The 20,274-nt window shown below is 46.4% G+C and overlaps 1 protein-coding gene across 6 annotated transcripts in view; it reads left to right on the top strand.

The window, feature by feature from the left end:
• Nucleotides 1-3,409: 3,409 nt before the first annotated feature.
• The window catches only part of TMEM273 (transmembrane protein 273), a 33,645-nt gene continuing 16,780 nt past the window's right edge, over nt 3,410-20,274 (top strand). For 4 of the 6 annotated variants that reach the window (XM_054436514.2, XM_054436513.2, XM_054436510.2 and 1 more), the window contains exon 1: nt 3,410-3,514. In XM_054436514.2, coding sequence (XP_054292489.1) covers nt 3,472-3,514 — 43 coding nt within the window. In that variant the 5' untranslated portion in view covers nt 3,410-3,471. The remainder of the gene's footprint in view (nt 3,515-20,274) is intronic. The other 2 variants (XR_008492037.2, XM_054436511.2) reach the window with 1 other exon arrangement.

Below are 20,274 nucleotides of genomic sequence, written 5' to 3'. Positions count from 1 at the left end.
TTATTCTTAATATTATTTATTTTTGTCTTCTCTTTTTTTTAATCCATTCTGTGAAGAATTTTTCATATTATTAGTTTTTTCAGAAAAAACTTTTAAGATGTGTTGATCCTCCCCATTGTATCTTTGCTTGCTTCTGGTTCATTCGTTTTTGCTCTCATATTTATTGCTTCCTTCCTTCTTCCTTTTTTCTGGGCTTATTATTTTTTCAAACTTCTCAGACTGGTTGCTTATCTCATTCCTTTTTCAGTTCTTCTTTTCTGAGTATTTACATCTATGCATTTCCTTTTAATTATTACCCGGCTTGCATTCTACAAAATCAGATGTGCAACATTTTCATTATCATTCAGTTCCAGCTATTTGTAATTTTCACTGTAATTTTTTCTTTGAACTATGAGTTACTTAGAAATGTTTTAAAATTTCCTAACCAATGGAAATTTCTATCATGTATTTCTGTTACTGTCATTTAATTCAATTACCTTGTGGTAAGAAAATATGGTCTGTATATCACCTTTTCTTTGAAATTTTTGAGACTTGTATTATGGCCCAGTGTGTGACCATTTTGGGGTATAAATGTTGCATGCATGCTGAATTGAATGGCTATTTTCTAATTGTTGGGTGCACAGTTCTATGTAAGGCCAATAAACAAATCTGTGTGCTGAATCCTCCCTATCTTTAAATTTTTAAAAGTTTGATGCATAATGATGGAGTTTGGCAGTTTTTTGTGACTTTCACTAAAGGCATTCACAAGAGACATGAATCCTGCGAGCTCCCTGGCTGGTCCTGAGGGTGCAGTGCTAAGGACAGAAGAGTCCCAGGCTTGGTGGCCTTGGAGGAGGCCCTGCGCCCGAGTGAGGGGCAGGATGTCAGAGCTGCCAGAGTGGGGCTCATTCTTTTCTGATTGGCAGTGCAGTGACCTTCCTCACCTAGATGACCTGGAAAATATTCCTGCCAGGTGGGCTGGAGGCTGAGCCAGCTGAGCGTGAGACAAGAAAGTGAAATGACTTCTTTTTTTTTTTTTTTTTTTTGAGACAGAGTTTCACTCTTGTCGCCCAGGCTGGAGTGCAGTGGCGCAATCTCGGCTCACTGCAACCTCTGCCTCCCGGGTTCAGGCGATTCTCCTGCCTCAGCCTCCCAAATAGATGGGGTGAATTGAATTCTTCATTCAACAAACACCACTGGGAGCCTGCGCTGTGTCAGGTGCTAGGCCAGGTGCCCTGGGCCCTGCCCTCACAAGCTCCTGGGCCAGTGTGAGCCATCCTACACCAGTGACAGGAGCAGCCTCACGGTCAGAACTGGGCGTTCATTACAGGGGTACAGGGTGGGGCACCCGCTCCTCTGGGTGCATCGTGCCACACCAAGAAGACACACAACCATCTTGCCAACTTGCCATAGCTGGGTGCCAGGGCATCTCGTGAGATTCTAGTTTACGGGGCGTTTTGAGCCTCTGCCTGTCTAAGCAGGGAGCAGATTGCATTTTCCAGACTTGGAAGCTACGGCAGAGTGAAAGCAGAAGTAGCTGCAGATGCTTCCCCTCCTGAGAGTATGTAGGACAGGTCGAGCTCCCAAGGATGTTTGGAGAGGTGTTTGGGAGAAGAAGTTCATGCTGGTGTTTAGGTTGACTCACCCCATGCGAAAGTATTTTGAAATCAGTTGCCGACATCTGAAACTTATTGATTTCACATAAGAACGGAACTGCCTGGTGTGGCTGGAAGCCCTGGGCCTGGCCTGAATGTAGCTCCACTGTCCCCAGCCACAGTCTACAGATTGTCAGGTCTGCACTGGCATTTTCTTTCAACACACTTAGAGGAAAGTGAAATATTTTTCTTACACATGTTCCCATGAACTGGGGCAAAATTAAGAAAACTCCACATATTCCAGGAGAAATAAGACAGTATGTTTCTTGGTGTAGGTGGAGACTGATCTTAATTTCATCAAATAAATAAAGTGTGGACAGATGGAACTTGAAGGCACCCAGATGAAGCCAATTGCTTCTCTCATGACCAGCCTTCTCCACTCGTGTCCATTATTTATGTGAAACTCAGAAGGAGCCACAGCAGCCATGCAGAAGGACCCAGGGGGCATCCGTGGCACCAGGGCAATTGGACTGCCTCTGGCTGGACCTTGGCAGGGGATGGTGCCTGTGCATGGAGGGCACATGCAGCCTGAGGGGCATAGGCTTCCAGCCGAAGGCCTGGGTTTCGAGTCCAGCTCTCACATTTACTGCTGCGTGGACTTGGACAGGTTGCATGCTAACATGGCATTGGGCACAGTAGCAAGTGCTCACGGTGTTGGCTGCTACCGTTAGGGATTTGACTGAGGGAGCCCAAGAATGAAAAGAGCTCAATTTCTGCCAGCTCAGTTGGATGGGGGACTCAAGACTTGTCATTAAGTTGATTTATATTTTAAAAAGTGACATTTCCTGCACATTTGGGTTGGTGGCTGAACAGCTAAGCATTGTGACAACGTTCAGGTATAAAGGAATACAGGAGCATGTGGCCTTCAGTCTGCTGGCTGAGCCTGTGTGACTACCAAAGTTCCTCCAGGCTAAGGACCTGGACATGGGGCCTGTAAACTTGGATGGGAAAAAAATTACATATCTGTTCTCTAACCTCTAAGGAACACTTAGCATCTTCTTCTAATAGTAGTGTGGCAAATGAACCACAGAAACATTACCACCCAGTAACTTTATTCCTGGTAGGAATCACAGGTCTTTCCATCCACATTCCAGCTGTTACAGGTATCTCTCAATATCGATTCCATTTATCACCATGTCGAGATGGTGGTAGCTGTTTCTTCTGCTGCCAGATCTTGCTGTTTACTTTGTGGATAAACAAGCATGCATATTTCTACTTCGCAAGTTTAACAACATATTTTGATAACTATGTGTTAATACTACTGATTTCTACTATGATCCTTGTCTATTTTAGTTTGGGGATTTAAAAATCTTATTCTGAGAAGAGTGTGATAGGTATTCCTAGACTCAGAGGCTCCCATGGCACAAAAACAGTGACCGAGCTGGACTATTGGCTGGAGGGGCATTTCTTGTTCCTGCTCCAAGGCAGAGGCTACTGCAAGGGCTGGACTACAGGGCAGACCGGCTTTGCCCACATTCCTCTCTGAGACTTACTAACATGGATCGTTAGGCAAGAAACCGCACCTTACTGGGCTTTGTTCCCACACTCTGTGGGGAGGATTATAGGACAGAACACTGGGTATAATACCCCAGCATGTACAATGGGTCTAATCACAGCCAGCTTCTGGTGGAGTCCAGGATGACAGGGGCTTCCTTCAGCCCTGTCTTCAGAGAGGCTGAGAGGAACTGAACAGCCTCCTGGCTGTGACCATGGTTTCCTTCCCCATCAGTCACGTGGGGCTTGTCCTGTCCCCAGAGCCTTGGGTCACATGGCTCATTGTGCCTGCGCTGCCAGGAGCCAGGAGCCAGGAGCCAGGAGCCAAGAGCAGAGCGCCAGCATGAACTCGGGGGTCAGCATGCTGAGGATCCTCTTCCTCCTGGGTAAGTGGGGACTGCGGGGGTCTCTGGCCCGGGGGAGCCTCAGTGGGCAGGAAACTGGGGGAGCCTTAGCCCACTGGGGCTTGATCCCTAAAACATAACTCTGTCCCTTTACACAGATGACGTTTCTCACTTTGATCTGGTAGTGAGCAATGATCTTGTTTGTCTCATTCCAGCTGCAACTTACAAATGCTTCTGGGCTGAAGGAGAATAGGAAGGGTCATGGCAGAAGGAGCTTCGGGCTTGGGATCTAGAAACATCTGGGTGTAAACTGTGGCTCCATTGCTGATAAACTAGAATAAGATTCTGAAACTCTCTAACTTTCTGAACCAATGAGATGGGAGATAATTATGTTTACTTTTTGGGATTTCAAGAGAGTTAAGTTAAATTTAATTAAGTCAAATCAAAATACTGACATAGAATGAGAACACGCAGGCATGTAGATGCTGCTATACAGTTAATGTTGAATCAGAATTCTCATGCAGTGAAGCAGACTCTTTGCTACTCAGAGGTATCTTTGTTTTTAAAAATTATCTTTAATGCATTCATTGAAAGAAGGAAGAAAGGAGAGAGGCAAAGACTAAAACAAAGTAGGGCCAAATGGAGGGAGAGAAATATAAAGTCAGAGAAGTAGACAGAGAGGAAGAAACTCAAAGAGAGAGAGAGAGAGACAGAGAGACAGAGACAGAGACATAGAGAGATGGTTAGAAATATGCATAGATGGAGACAGAGATGGAGAGAGACACGTGCCTTTACAAAGTTCCCTCTGATATCAACTGTTGTTTCCTAAAAAGGCAGCATATGTCCCTCATATATACAAAGACGTTCCTTCCCAGAACTTGCACTGGGCCAAGACTAACGGGAAGCAGTCTGTCTCCAGATTAAATCTTGTGTCTCAAGACCAATAGGTTGTATCCTGAATGCGGGCAAAGTTAGTGCTGTGGGCAGGTTTCCATCTAAAGTCTGCACTAAGCAGGGGATAGCAAAGACTTTGGCCTTGGGAGTTAGCATGTCAGCCAGCCAGCCAGCCACATCATCCATTAGTTTACACATGGAAACAGGCCCTTGGCAGTGACTGTGAAGGGATGGCAGGCACCAGCAAGCAGCAATTAAGGGTGCACGGTGGTTAGATGCAGTGTGCCTGCCCAGAGATGTGGTGGAAGGTAAGAGAAGTTGTAACCCTTATTTCTGCTTTTGACTTATCTAGATAAACAAACTAGTCTGTCCTGGTACAAAAAAAGGAAGTTAAATTTAAGAAATCCAGTGAAAAGTGTGCAAATTATATAAACAGGCAATTCATTGAAGAATTACAGACAATAAAACCTTAAAATGTCCAGTCTCACAAATAATAAAACAACTAACACTACCTCGCATTTTTTAGTGTGTCGATGTGCTGGATGCTCTGCTGAAGATGTTACATGAGCTCATTAGGTCCTCACAGCAACTCTGTGCAATAGGTGCCACAATTACCTGCATGTTATAGATAAGGTTTTAATCACTGGGCCAAGACATCACAGCTTGTTTGTACTTTCATATACTATTGGTAGAGGTACACAGTGGTTAGGAGCGGGTATCCAGTATGAGACTCCCTAAATGTTCATCCCTGTTCTGTTGTTTACCAGCCTGGAAAACTTGGACAAAGAATTAATCCTCTCTATGCTCAGTTTTCTCATCTGTAAGTTGGGGACACCTCATAGGACTATTGGGAAAATGAAATCTGTTACCACATTTAAAGCACTTAGCATGGGATGTGATACTTGGTGAGCACTCACTATTGGATATGAGGGGACTCATTTATTCACTCTTTCCAGAGGGCAATTTGGCAAAATCTGGGTGTCAATGTAAGCAAAATGTAAGATGTTCATAACCCTTCACCCAGAAATTCCACCTCCAGGAATATAACCTGATGAAATAATAGGGTAAAAGCCTCCCAAAATATTTCACAGGGTATTATTCAACACTGCTGAAACCATAGTGGAAACCAGAAACAAGTGACTATCAGTAGGAATTTGACTAAGTTAATTATGCTTTAGTATTTCCAACAATATCCAATATATTTAGTTGAAAGACATGCCTTTCTATGAGCTGACACGGATGAAACAGAAGTGATGAAGTGATAGTTACAGGTTAGAGTTCTGTAGTAATATTTTGCATGTGTTTAGTCATCGTCTTCTTCTTCTCCTTCTTCTTCTTCTTCTTCTTCTTCTTCTTCTTCTTCTTCTTCTTCTTCTTCTTCTTCTTCATCCTCTTCCTCCTCCTCCTTCTCCTCCTCCTCCTCCTCCTTCTCCTTCTCCTCCTCTTCCTTCTTCTTCTTGAGATGGAATTTCACTCTTGTTGCCCAGGCTGGAGTGCAATGGTGCGATCTCGGCTCACCGCAACCGCCACCTCCCGGGTTCAAGCAATTCTCCTGCCTCAGCCTCCCGAGTAGCTGGGATTACAGGCATATGCCTCCGCGCCTGGCTAATTTTGTATTTTTAGTAGAGATGCGGCTTCTCCATGTTGGCCAAGCTGGTCTTGAACTCCTGACCTCAGGTGTTCCACCCACCTCAGCCTCCAAAAGTGCTGGGATTACAGGTGTGAGCCACCGCGCCCGGCTATCCTTTACTCTTCTTAGGAAAAAGAATTATACAGCATCTTAGTTTCTCTGTATTGGCATTTTTCATAATGATTGTATATGTTGTTAATTCCAGTAAGTAAATGTTTGTGAACAAAAAGCAAACATGACAGCCTGTTGAAAGCAAATGAAAGAAACGTTGGGCTTCCCCTTTACTGACTGGAGAAAGGGGCCTAGAGCACTATTTAGTGCAATCTACTGGCAGATGGGGGTCTGTGAGGGTGGGTGACCAGGCCAGTCACCCAGGATGTATGAGAACTATGCCTCAGGAGCCTTGGGGGCATGGGGGCACTCTCTGTCCAGTCCCTCTGTGACATCCAGGATCCCAAGTATGACTGGGGGACCCTGGGATGAGAAGCCAGGCCAGTCTTTCCCACACACAGAGTAGGTAGAAAGTTTTTAAAGTAACAGTATTTGAATATTCTTTAAATATTTTCAAACACTGAGATTAATGGAACAGACATTTATGGAGCCAACACTCTGAAATACCAAATGTTAAATTTTTTTCTAGATATATATTTAAAGGTAGGTAGCTAAATCAATGTATCCATCAGAGAAACAGAACATAAGAGGTGGAGTTTGGCTCTCTTCCTCCTCTTGTTTTCCTCCCTCCCCAGAGGGAGAGGCACCCCAGGGTTGGCTGTGCTTCCTTCCTGGGTTACTTTGCAGCTGTTAAAAACTGCAGGAATCCGCCATAGCATAGTGAACATGTTGCATTATCTACCCATTCTGATAATATGGGTCAAATGCATTCATTCCAACTACTCTACAAGTTTCCGCAGAAACACTGTCATTTATCTGATTATTTATCCATTCCCATACTGTCAGAATTTAGGTTGTCTCTAACTTGCAGCCTGATGGCTGATGCTTCGATGAGCCCTCTCGCCCCACCTCCTGGAACCCACCTGCAGCTGTTTTTCTAGCAGACACCCCTGGCAGGGGAAATGTCATGTCAATTCTCCTTTTATTGGGTATTGCCAAATTGCTCTCCGCCGGGGGTTGTGGCCATATCTGTTCCTTACATACTCAGTAACACTTGATACTGCCCAACTTCTCAATTCTCAACAATTAGAGAGGTATAAAATTTTATCTCAAAGTTTTTATTTTAGTTTGTGTGTTCCTAATTACTACTAAGAATAACTACTTTCTCTACATTATCAGACAGCCCATTCTCCTTTTCTGTAGATTTCTGATTTTATATACCTTTCTCCTAAGTTGTATTTGATTATTGGTCTTTTATGTAGTATTCTGGATATTTATTATTTGTATGTTTCATGTGTTGCAAATATCTTCTCTCAGTATGTTGCTTATCTTTTATCTGTGTGGCATCCTTTGTCGTGCGAAGTCTTTCAACGTGATGTAATCACATTTATTGGTCTTTTCCTTTTTGTGTGCTTGGTTTTTCTGTGTTAAGAAACATTTTAAAAAGTTTTTTTACTTTAAAGTGGTTGCATTTTTTATGATTAGGTCTTTAATTTATTTGGAATTTATTTTTATTTATGGCCTAAAGAAAAGATCTAATTTTAATGTTTTCTGTGTGGGACATCAGTTGTTGCAATATCACCTGTGTAATAATCTTTCCTTTCTTTGCTTTGCAATGATTCTATATTGCAAACATATTCTATGTCTATTTCGTACCCATTTAATATGTCTGAACCATTAATGGGCTTCATCTTCTGTGCCACTTGTTGCATCTGTCTCTCTTTGAATCATGCCACAATGTTTTATTTGCTATAGCTGACTAATCTTGATAGCTTGCAGGTGAAATATCTACTGCTTGTCACTGTTGTTGCTAGAATCATTTTGGCCCTTAATTCACTTCCTCTTACTTGTAACGCTCCTTCCTCGAAAGTGTGATAAAATTTCACTTCCTGAGAGCCGACCATGGGCCAGGGTTGCTCTCAGCACTCCCACGTGGACCCTGTTCATTTCTAAGCCCCAAGGCATGTAGTCATGCCCATTTTTCCAGACAAGGAAACTGAGGCACAGAGAGATTAAAGTAGCAGGTGAGTGGCCCAGTTGGGATTCAAACTGAGGCATTTTGATGCCGCAAATCTGAATTTTTAGCTCTAATGCCAGACTGCTTCTTAGTCAAGAATAGAAAGGACATTGAAACAACTGAAGTGACTTTTTAACTGTTTAAAAATTTTTTTTATTTCAAAATAATTCAAACTTTCAAGAAAAGTATAAGAATAAAAATAGTACAAAGAACACTTATATGACTGCCTATTTTAAATAATTTATCTTATTTGCTTGATAATACATTGCCTCTTTCTCTTTCTCTCCACACACACATACACACACATATACACACACACACGATTTGTTTCCTGAAACAATTGAGGTAAATTTTGTATACCATGGAGTTTCTTTTAACCCTTAAATACATCAGTGTTTATTTCTTAAGAATATATATACCACAGTAAAATCATCAAGTTTAGGAAATTTAATGTTGACAAAATACTTTTATATAATCTATTTATCATATTCTAATATTTTCAATGGATCCAATAATGTCCCCTATAGCCTTGGTTTTGCCTCCAGGCCAGGACCCAATCTAGGACAGGACCCAATCTAGGACAGGTATGGTGGGGGTGACTGACTGTGTCACATTAGCCTTCCTTAATCTGGTACAGCCCCTGAGCCTTTGTCTTTCATGATAAAGATATTTTTGAAGCACATAGCTTTCAAACCCCACTTTTTTTCCCCACAGAACATTCCTCATCTTGGGGTTTGCCTGATAGCCCCTGGTGATTTGATTCAGGATATCCATTCCCTTCCAGAAGACTGCATGGCCAACACTGTCCTTCTCAGGTGTCCACCCTTAGAGGCACGGGATGCCTGAGGAAGGCTGATGTATTTTTGCCATCCTGATAAAAAAAAACCTTAAAACTAGGTTTTGGATTATGATTGTCACAATTCTAAATAAATTGCTACTTAAATATCAACCAATCAATATTTTTAAATTTAGCTAAAATATTGATCTAAGACTAGCTATTGAAAATATCTGGTGAAATTTCTAGGCATTTTATTAGAGGTCTGCTTTTTCCTTTTAAAAAAGCTGTCATATAAAATATTTCTGTGGACTCTAATTCCAACCAAAATGTCAGCCATCTATCTCAGTTTTAATTCTGTTGGCAAGCATCTGCTGAAATCTATGTATTATTATAATCATGATAATAAGAGAAATACAATATCACTTTAATTACATTCCAGGGCCTAAAACATTCTTCACTGAAGGAGCCAGAGTTATTGAAGCGAGCAGAGTCTTTTTTTTTCTCCCTTAATTTATAATGAAAAGAAGGCAGAGGCCCGGGTAAAGAGAATTAAATTCGTTTTTATCTTACAAGTCAAAGTCATCACTTTATTCCTAGGGTCTGAGTCCCTGAGATCTTTGTAAAAATTATTCCTGACAGCTTTTCCCCTGTTTCAAGTTCCTGCCAAGACAATGGTTCAGAATCGTGTGGTGTGTGAATTTTAGTGAGGAAGAATCCTTGGTGTATTCGTTTTATTTTGCTGCATAACGAATCTCTACAAACGTAACAAAAAACGAATACACCAGGGTCTCCTGCAAGTCAGCAGAAGGTCAAGGAAGAGGCTGAAACCTCAGGTAGGCAAGAGATATTTCCTGATAGGGCAAGAATTCCCCTAATGACTTCTGCCCATTTTTCTAAATGAATTGCTTGCTTTTTTCTTTTACTGTTGAATTTTAAGAGTTCTTTATATACTCTAGATATGAGTCCTTTGTCAAATATGTGGCCTGCAAATATTTTCTTAGACTGTAGTTTGTCTTTTCATTCTCTTAACAGGGTCTTTTACAGAACAAAAATGTTTAATTTTAATTGCCTAACTTATTAATCTTTTTTTTTCGTGGATTGTGCTTTTGATAGCATGTCTGAGAAGTTTGCACCAAACCCTAAGATCTCAAGTTTTCCCCCTAAAATTTACATAGTTTTATGTTTTATATTGAAATCTATGATCCATTTTGAGCTCTTTTTTGTATAAAGTATGAATTTAATCAAGGTAATTTTTTAACCTATGGATATCTAATTGGTCCAGCACTGTTGCTTGAAAAAAATGATCCTTCCTCTATTGAACATATTTTGCCCCTTTGTCAAAAATCAGTTGGTCATACTTGGGTGGGACTAATTTGGGGTTCTCTTTTCTTTTCTACTGATATGTCTGTCCTTCTGCCAATCCCACACAGTCTTGATTTCTGTAAATATATTAAGTCTCAAGGGAGTAGAGTGATTCCTTCTACTTTATTCTTCCTTTTCAAAAAAGATTTTTTTGCAATTCTCTTTCCTTTATCTTTCCATGTAAATTTTAAAATAATCTTTTGTACATCTACAAAAACAGTCTTGCTGGGCTTTTGATGGGAATTACATTAAAACTATAGATCAATCTGGGGAGATTTGACATCTTTATCATGTTATATTTTTCCATGAACTCGGTACGTGTCTCCATTTATTAAGTTCCTTCTGGATTTTTTTTCTTCAATGTTGTGCTATTAGACTTACACCTGCATAATTTTTGAGTGATCATAAGTTTTGTTGTATTTAAAGCATTTCTTTCTGTGTATAATTGTGAGCATATGGAGACATCATTGATTTGCATATGTTAATCTTATTGTATTCTACCACCACATACTCTAAAGAGAGTTATTTTTCAGATCTCTTGAGATTTTCTATGTTGACTGTCATGTTCTCTGCAAATAGGGTTAGTCTTATTTTTTCCTTCCTGAATAGTATGCTTTTATTTCCTCTCCTTGTCTTACTAGCCTGACAAGAACGTTAGTACTAGGTTGAGCAGGTGTGGTGACGGCAGATATTCTTGCTTTGTTCCTGATCTTAGTAGAAAAGTATTTTGTTTCTCACCATGAAGTTTGATTTTAGCTGTAGGTGATTTTGCAGATATTCTTCATGAAGTTGAGGAAGTTTTCACAATTGTTCATGGAAGCAGTTTTATGGCTACTTTGACATCTCTGTCAGATGACTCTAACTCTGTGTCATCTAGGTGATGGCACCTGTTTATTTTTTTTTTTCATTCAAATAGTTTGTCCTGGTTCTTGCTATGACAAATAATTTTCCACTGAAACCTGAACATTTTGGATTTGATGTTATGAAACTCTGAATCTTATTGAAATCTTCAATTTTAACAGGCCTCCTCAGATATCATTCTGTCGAGAGAAAAAGGGCATTTCCTCATAATTGCTAGAGGGGTGGAGCTTGACGTCCTCTCTGGCCGCCACTGACACCTGGTGGGAGAAGGGCTCTGTGTTACTGTGGGGTGGGGTGCAGGCTAGGTTCTAGGCCATCACTCTAGAACCTGCTCAATAATTAGCACTTGTTTGAGTCAATTATTGCCCGAAGTGGAACATCAGCCTCAGGCTCGTGTGGGCTTCCCCTTTCGCCCTCGCAGATAGCACCCTGCTGGGAGTGCCCAGGCTCATCACTGCTCTTCATATGTCTCTTGCTGACACTGTGGGGTGGGGGTAGCTTCGTGGCGGCTGGGCAGTGGAGGACGTCCTGACTCTTTCCTAGCAGGAAGGGTGAGAGGCACCTTGTCACTGCCAGGAGAAGGTGGAAGAGCAGGATCCCACAGGGTCTCCACTGACACCCCTGGGGGCGGGGACTTTTTCATTCGTTGGGCATGACGCCCTCTCTTCCCCATGTGACCCTCTGACACCACCCTCATTGGGGAGTGGGAGCTCCTTATAACTGACCAGTGAGAGTGGAAGCCCAGGTCTCCACTCGGCCTCTGTTGATGAGGGTGGGGCTTGGGGTGAGGGCACAGTTTTTTCTGTGCTGTTTGACCATTGTGGAGTGGTTATCACCTAAAAGTCTTGTCTTTCTAGGCTGCACCTTTCCTAGTCTTTGGCTCATGGGAGCTGGCTTTTCTTGGGGCTTGTGTCTGTGCCCATTGGCATTACAGGGTTGCCAGCTTCTCCGGTTCCCATCTGGGACATCTGAGGCAAAAAGAAAACCCAGAAATTCACTGCCCTGTTGTTATTCCTGGGTTCTGAAGGTCCCTAGCCAGTCTGCCTTCTTCTCTCCATTTTTGGGGGTCTTTTTGTATTTGTTTTTTAATATAATATTTAGGGATTTTAGCTATGCTTAGTGAGAGGAATAGGGAAAAGTAAACCTATTTCATCTTTCCAGAAAGGTAAGTTTGAAAAGAATTCTGGAGGATGGGTGATTTGGAGTAATGCTCTTTGGGGAGGGGCCCTGGGCTGGCAAACCTCCCTCAGACACACAGTCCTGATTCTAGAGGCCCCTGAAGGGGGTCTTCCCCATGGGGTGAAAGAAGGAGTGGGAATGTAGGCAGAATGCCTGCTGAGGAGTCTCTGATCCTCAATCTGATGAGGGCCACAGCTGGGCAGCTGTAAAGCCGAGCCCTGCAGGCCAACACACACTCAGCAGACGTTTTCACTAGCTCCCAAATTAAACCATTTCCACTTCCTCTTTAAAGTCACTATAAGCATTGTTGTCACACCTAGACCCTCATTTATCCACCACAATTGCTTGAAATGCTCCCTTTATTAAATCTGATTCCATGAAATAACTGGATAATGGTTCTTAGTGAGACGGACTGGGCTCACTCTCCCCTGCTTGTCTGAGTGAAGCAGATGGTCAGTTGGGGAACTCCTGCCTGGACCCCAGCTGCAGCCAAGTCCTGTTCACACCTTTGCAAACTCTCTGGCCATGTTATCAAGAAATCACTCTTCAGGGCAAGAGGTGAAGGACCTGGAGCTGGACCCACAGGCTGTCTCAGAGGACTGGGACACACGGACACCGAGAGCTTTCTCTTTGATTAAGCAAATATTGATTTTCACCAAGGTCTACTGGCACATGAAGATAAGTAAGTCAGGCTCCAACCTGAGGAGCTGACAGTCTACAGGGTACAGTTGCAATGCAGTGTGTTAAATACTGAGATGAAGGACTCACAGAAGAAAAAGGAGAAGCTCTTGAACCAAACTAGAGTATCCAGGAAGGCTTCCTGGAGGAGGAGTCTTATTGAATGCTAATTGCTTACATCTCTGCCTAGGTGAAATCCTTCAGCAGCTTCCCATTGCTGCCAGCACATACTAAAGTGTTTACTGTGTCACTGGCCTCCTAGCCCTGTCACGAGCCATCCCCTGTTGTTCCTGCTCCTTGGTCTCAGGAAACATCCATCAGGTTACTGTCCAGCCTCCTCACGTCATGTTTTGCATGGGATGATGCTGTTCCCTTCCAGGGCCATAGAGACACTCCCACTCCCCTCTGTACTGTCACCACTGTCAGGGGAGAGATCTGGTCTTGCTGGGCCATTGCTCTAGAACCTGCTCAGTAATTAGCACTTGTTTGAGTCAATTATTGCCTGAAGTGGAACGTCAGCCTCGGGAGCTAATCTGCAAGAATGGGACAGGTGGCGTGGCATCCTAAGAAGAGAGGACAGTCTCTGCTGAGGCCCCGGGCAAGGGCAGCACGGACTACAGGGGTTGTGCAAGAGGGGAGAATGAGAGGTGACATGGGCCAGCAGAAGAGGAGGGCTTGATGAGCCCTGGGAGGACATTGGGCCTCGTCCTGCAGGATTTTAAACAGCCTTACAGGAAGAGTGCCCGGCTGCCGTGCCCCAGATGGGTTGGAGGCAGGGAGACTTACTAGGAGAAGGCAAATGGATAGTCCAGGAGAGGGGAGGCTGGCTGGATTTGTCCCAGGCCATGCCAGCAGGGTCATGTTGGCTTCTGAGGCCCCAGGGCACCCATCTCTCACAGCCACTTCCCTGAGGCAAGCAGTGTGTGGCCTGAGGTCAAGGTGTGTGGCTGAGTAAACTGGTGTCCATCTCAGCTCCTGGCCAGCCCATGCTTAGCCCCACTGGCAGACAGTGTTGGACAGGCCAGGCCAGGGCTGTGTGGCAAGGAGGTCTGCGCAGACCCAGGCAGGGCTCCCTGAACTAACCCTAGAGTCCTAAAGAAAAGAGACCCTCCCAAACTGCAGATGAGCCCTGATTGTTGAGCCGCATGTGACACATTAAGATACTTTGGTCAATTTGTAATGACTGTTCACCCTCCATGCTGCTGTGAGACTCTTCCTCAGAGCCAGTGACTCAGGCTCAGGCGTGGAGCCTGAAGAGGTCACGTCACTTCCTGGGGCTTTCCCATGAAAAGAGGCCACTGTCCCCAAGAGAGGCCCTTGTCCTGACACTGGCTCTAGGACCCCACATACACACATATATGCAAATGCAAAGACTTTTTTTCTTTTTTATCTTGTCAGGAAATGTTTTGAGAGTTCAGGAACTGGGTCAGCCCTCAGGCAAAGAGAGAGGGACTTGTGTGTGCAATGGCTTAGTGCAGCTGAAAGTGAGGACCCGAGTCGGGGAAACCACAGCCTGTGGCTGCCCTGGGAACTAGAAAGGGAGGGAGGAAATGCTTTTATTTCAATTTCCAAAAGGCCAGATTTCCAGACAACTGCACTTGCTCCCTCCACCTAGTGGTTTCCTTTGGGGACTGAGCATTGCCCAGAACTCTAGGAGAAAAGCCAGGGCTTGGGTAAGGGAACTCGCTGGTGAGTCTGATGGCTCAGGCCCCATCCTTGGTCCTGGAGGGTCTGTGGTTCAAGGTGGCCCAGGCCAGGCCTGGCTTCTTTCTGCTCTACCCATCTGACCCTGCCTCCCCTGGGGGCAGGCAGCAGGTCTGCACCTCCCCCTCTGGAAGGGACCCCTGAAGAGTGGACTGCAGGGCCCTGGGGTCAGGGGGACTTCGGCTGAACCATGCATGGGGCTTGATCTATAACTTAAATATTTAGACATGTGGCATGCTCTAGCCTCTGCAAATGTCAGGAATTGCCTTAAAAAGCTAACTAGAGTGGAGATGCCTAGCACGGATGCTGGTGCCTCGCAGGATTTACGAATGATCTGTCCTGGTAAGTGGAGGCCGATGGGTTTACTAAGGGGCTCCGGTGTAGGCTGTGTGCTGTTTCCTCTGCAGCATCATGGCCCCTTTCCCATGGTCCAGGACAGCTGACATCCCACAGCCCCGCTCCCTGGATGTGCACTCCCCTCGGTCAGGTCCCTCGGGACTCCAGAGCAATGCTTCCCAGAGGCTGAAGAGCACAGTATGAATATTGCATGAATAATAATAACCCCACCACTTAGCGGTTATGCAACACTTTCCTCTTCCACAATACTTTACCATCATTAATTAGTTATTCTGCACGGCTTCCAGCCTCCCCTGCTGTCTCTGCAAGGCATGCCCTGAGAATTGTTCCTGCAAACAGGCCTGTTCTGGTCTGAAGCACCAACATCAAGTGGCCAGGCCCCTCTTCACTGGGATTGTACAGGCTATGGGAGGCCTTGGTTTGGCCATTTCTCGAAACAGCAGAGACTTGTGCCCTTGCTGGGGAGCGCCACCTCTTTTCTGACCTGAGCACCTTCCCAGAGCACCTCCCGGTGTGCTTGGCTCCCCATTTCACTCATGGCCCCTAGGAAAGTGGCAGACACCCGTCTCAGGTGGTGGCGTGTTTGCTTGTGGAAGGGCAGCTGCTGCCTGCACCTCACTCTGTGCACACACTCCTTCCGGGGACTTGTCCAGCCATGCTCTGTGTGCAATGGGGCCACTGAGCTGGGAGCCATGTTATGTCTGGTCCAAGGCCACAGGCTGAGCAATGGGTGGCAGAATGGGGACTCAGATCTCTTGGTTTCAAATACCCTTCTCTCCCACCCACCGTGGGGGTCATGGTGAGGTTTCAGATCCCCAAAGAGAGGCTCAAAGGTGGGGCAAGTCCTTTCCCCAGTGAGTACGGTTGGCTGGGTGTCTGGCTGTGGGGCCTCTGATCTGGCCCTCCCTGGATACCACTGTCCACCCAACCACGACGGCCTCAGGCTCCTCCTTGTTCCAGAACCCCCGTCTTCCTCAAGGCTTCAGCAGCCCCTTCCCAGGTGTGGCTCAGTGCTCACGTGTGTCACCACCCCTGGTCAGAATGGACCTGGGACACCCAGGGGGGTGCCCTGCCCCCTTGGAGGAGTTCCTAGCCCTGGTTCAGGCCCAGGCCAGCTTCCCGCCTCCACCCCTCCATTAGCCTGAAAAGGTATTGATCAGTTTGGCTTCTGTGAGCTGAGTGTTTTAATCCCACTGTGTGAATCTTTAAGAATTAATTAGCAAAGAGTGCTCAAGAAAAACAAAGTGGGCACCAGTTTTGATACCTCCTGGTCACCCACTGTTATTCCTTCCCTCTTAATTATGATGCTATTTCTGGAAGCTAGAGGCAAGCTCCCTGGTGCATTTCAGCCTGGGGTGGCCTCTGCATGGCCCTCCGTGGCCTCCTGCTTCTAGTTCCTGCCCAGGGTGGCGTGCGGCGAGGGGAAAAGGCACAGAGGCATTGTAGCAGGCAAGATATGAGTGGCCAACCACTCCCATCTTTGAGAGTGGAGTGGCCACAGGACTCTCCCCTCTGCTTGTCTGAAAACCTTATCTGTCCACAGTGCCGGCCACATCTTATGCCAGTATCCCCAGCTGCTCTGACCCTGCTCAGCTTCCTTCTTTAGCTCTCAAGCCCTCTGTACCTTCTTGAATCGCCTGGCCTTTGCTTGTACCTTGTCCTCTGCCTGGTCACATTCCCCGTCTGGGCACGTTCCATTCCAGTCCCTGATACCACCTCACCGAGACTTTATTAGCTCCAACTGGTCCTTTTGTTTTTAATTTAAATAATGATCTCTCCGGGGAAGTTTCTATGACACCCCCAGGCTGGGTTAGCTGCCCACCTTGGGCCACCTGGCTGGCTAATCACTGTACTTTCACGCATTAGCAGGGACCACCGTGTGTGGAATTCCTTAATCACTGGCTGTCTTCCAGAAGCCTTAGCATCAGGGTCCCAGGGGTCCTGAGCTGGAGTTGCCAAGCAAGTGGTCTGCTCTGACACCACACGTGTTGCCTTTCCGTGGATGGGGGGCGGTCCATGGAAATCAAGGAGTTGTCTAAAAGCTCCCAGAGTCCCCATCACACCACCCCCCACCACTGCTTTGCACACCTTTTTCCTGTGTGTCCCTTTTTGTACAGCGTTGCCAGGTAGGTTTGGGTTCTGCCCTAGCCTAGTTCCTTGCACAGAAAGCAAGGACCACAAACAGGCATGGGAGGGGTCAGCAGACATCCTGTTTAGAGTCATGCTCTGATAAGACTGGAAGGTGATTGAGGAAGAGAAATCTCAGGTGGTTCCGTGGTTTGAGATGGGGACTCTGAGGTTTCTGCAAGTCATGGTCTAGAAGGGTCTAGACTCCGGCAAGAGCTAAGTGATGCTGGAAGTAGGAGGACTGTGTAGCCAAGGCCCATGCACCTATGCCCCTGCATTCTGATTGGGAGAGGGCTGAACAGGTGCTATTGCACTTGGGGTAGGTGCGCTTCATTTCCACTTTCAAACAGCCCTGTGGAGTGCCTGAGAAGCAGACCCATTTGTGAGCCCTGAGGCAGGGGCAGGGCCCGCCAGCACCCATATCACCCAAGCCAGCTAAATTTCAAAAGTATAACTTGTGTTTCACTCTGACCCCAGGGTCCACTAACATTGCAGGGAGCCACAGGATAAATGGGCAGAAAGGCAGGAGTTGTCTCTGGCGAGTCTTTTATATGTCAGCGTCCTGCATCCCCATTTTCAGATGAAAAAAGGGAAGCCCGGAATCAATCTGCTGTGTGAAGCATAGCTGGGCTGTCTTCCTTGACTCTACACATCCGATTTCTTTTCTGAGCCTCTTGGCTCAGAAGAGTGTGTGCCAGCCGGGCCTCCAAGGCTCACAGTGGGCTGGAAGATGGAGCCACCATAGTGTACATGGTCTCAGAGCCACAAGGGAAATGCTATTGCCCCCGTTGTCTCTCTGTGGCTGAACTGTACTTGGATCCTGAGCTCCGTACCACTCAGTCCTTACACTAGATCTTATCTCTTCAAGCCATTTCTGGCTTAACACTCAGTTCAGACTTCTCCCATCCGCCTTTCTCGGCAGCCCCCAGGAGAAGAGTCCAGCCTCCGAGGGCTCTCATGCATCATCTTGCTCTTGGGAGAAACAGCTTCCTCTGGGTTGTTTGTGGCCTTCATGCCATAGAGCAAGCCACAGACTGGGGCCAACAGTGCGAGGGAGAGGTGTGACACATGGAAGGGATGATCCTGGACCGACCAGAGCAAGGGGGACTTTCAGAGGAGTGGCTTTGAAGGATAAATAAGCGCTTTCCACAAGGACAAGGAAAAAGCTTTGCGGCAAAGAGAGCAGCGACCTGTGCAGAGGCCAGGAGCCATGCGTGTTGCATGGCTCGCAAGTCCCAGTCCAGCTTGTGTGGGGCTGTGTGGCCTAGCTCCTCCTTCACAGCCAGCCTTCTCTGCTCCCATCTCCCAGTCTCCAGTGATGCCCTCTTAGGACCCACTACCGAAGTCATTAGGATTCCTTTGATTGCAGATGAGGGTTACTGAGCTCAGATAAGAGTAAGAAAAAGAAGCTATTTCCTTACCCAGGTGACTCAAAAGTCCAGGGAGAAGTGCTTCGGGCACAGCTGGATTCAGAGGCTTCAAAGCATCTTTAGGACTTTGTCTGGGCTCAACCTTCTTCAGCAGGGACTTCAGTCTGCAGTCTCCCTGCAGTGGGCAAACTCAGGCCTCCCTTGGCCCCATAACTCTCAGCTTCGGAAGACATTCCTGCTTCTCAGTTTCCCCTGAGGCTCTGAGTTGGGTGTCACTGGTCTGAATTGGATCTTCTGCCCCACCTGTTGACCAATCACAGTTGACAGGAAGAAGAAATGTGCTAATTTGTCAGGCAGGGTTCACATATTCCCCAGGAGCCAGCCCTGTGGGAGTCACGTGGAGTGCCTCCTGGTGTGCTTGGCTCCCCACTTTGCCCATCACCCCTAGAAACTGGCAGATGCCCATCTCCGGTGGTGGTGTGCTTGCTTGTAGAAGGGCAGCTGCCACTTGTACCTCACTCTGCGCACACACTCCCTCTGGGGACTTTCCCAGCCATGCTCTGTGTGCAATGGGGCCATTGAGCTGGGAGCTGTGTTGTGTCTGATCCAAGGCCACTGGTTGAGCAATGGGTGACAGAATGGGGACTCAGATCTCCTGGTTCCAAATATCCTTCCCTCCTACCCATCATGAGGTCATAGTGAAGTCTCAGATCCCCATAGAGAGGCTCGAAGGTGGAACAAGCCCTTTCCCCAGTGAGTAGGGTTGGCTGGGGGTCTGGCTGTGGGTCCTCTTGTTGCTCAGAGGAAAACTGAGGTGCTAGTCAGGAGAGGAAGGCAGGCCGTGCACCAGTGTCCACCCTGCACCCTGTTCCCACTTCCTCCAGCTTGTGAGACTGAGGCTTGGAGAAGGCACTGAGCTTTGCCTGTGACACTCTGATCTTTTCTTCAGTGTAAGACTTGTCTCCCTGATCACTCTATGAGCTCCTTCATGGGGGACTTGGGTCTCTGGTTGCTCTTTGATTTCTCCTAGGCACTGGGGCCCCCTGGAACACCCTGTAGGCTCTTTATTTACATGTGTGAGCCCTGTTAGGAGAATAAGGAAGCCTGTCCTAGACATTTGAAGCCACTTCCTCTAGCTGAGAATGTTGGAATTCATCAGTTCTAAAGTTAGGAGCCATTCTGCAACATTTAAGTCCCAAGATGACTATGGCCGGGCATCATTGACAAACACTTAGGGCAGCCTCTCCCTATTTTTAGTTCAAATACTTACAGAACAACATCTGAGTGCACGCACGCCTACTGGCCCACAACTGGGAATCCCACAGCCTGATTCTGCCCAAATAAGGGTGGCAAAGAGTGCCAGTCCCCCACCAAGGGTGGACCCAACAGGTGGACAGCTCAGAGAGGCCTGGATGCTGGGGATGGGCTCTCAACAAGTCAGATTCCAAGTGAGATGGGGCAAAGCTAGGCCGTGCCTTCAGTTCTCTCCAAAATAGCTCATCTCAACTTGTGTAGAGCAGCCCTGCCATCTTCCTCCCCAGGAACTGGGGCGGATGCCCTTGCATGTTTCTGGGGGACCATAAGACAGAGGGACATCCACTCTTGCAGAGGGATCCTTGCTGTTGGGAGAGCCACTTACAGAATAATCTGTGTGCTGCAGGCCTGAGGTGGGAATGGCAGCTGTGAGGGGGCTGGAGCCCACTATTTTGTCAAGGAGGCACAGAGTACCAGGTC

This window comes from Pongo pygmaeus, chromosome 8 (genome assembly GCF_028885625.2).
Source record: "Pongo pygmaeus isolate AG05252 chromosome 8, NHGRI_mPonPyg2-v2.0_pri, whole genome shotgun sequence".
Taxonomy (NCBI): Eukaryota; Metazoa; Chordata; class Mammalia; order Primates; family Hominidae; genus Pongo; species Pongo pygmaeus.
The sequence above is the reverse complement of the archived record's forward strand: the minus strand, read 5'-3'. Positions and strand labels throughout refer to the sequence as shown.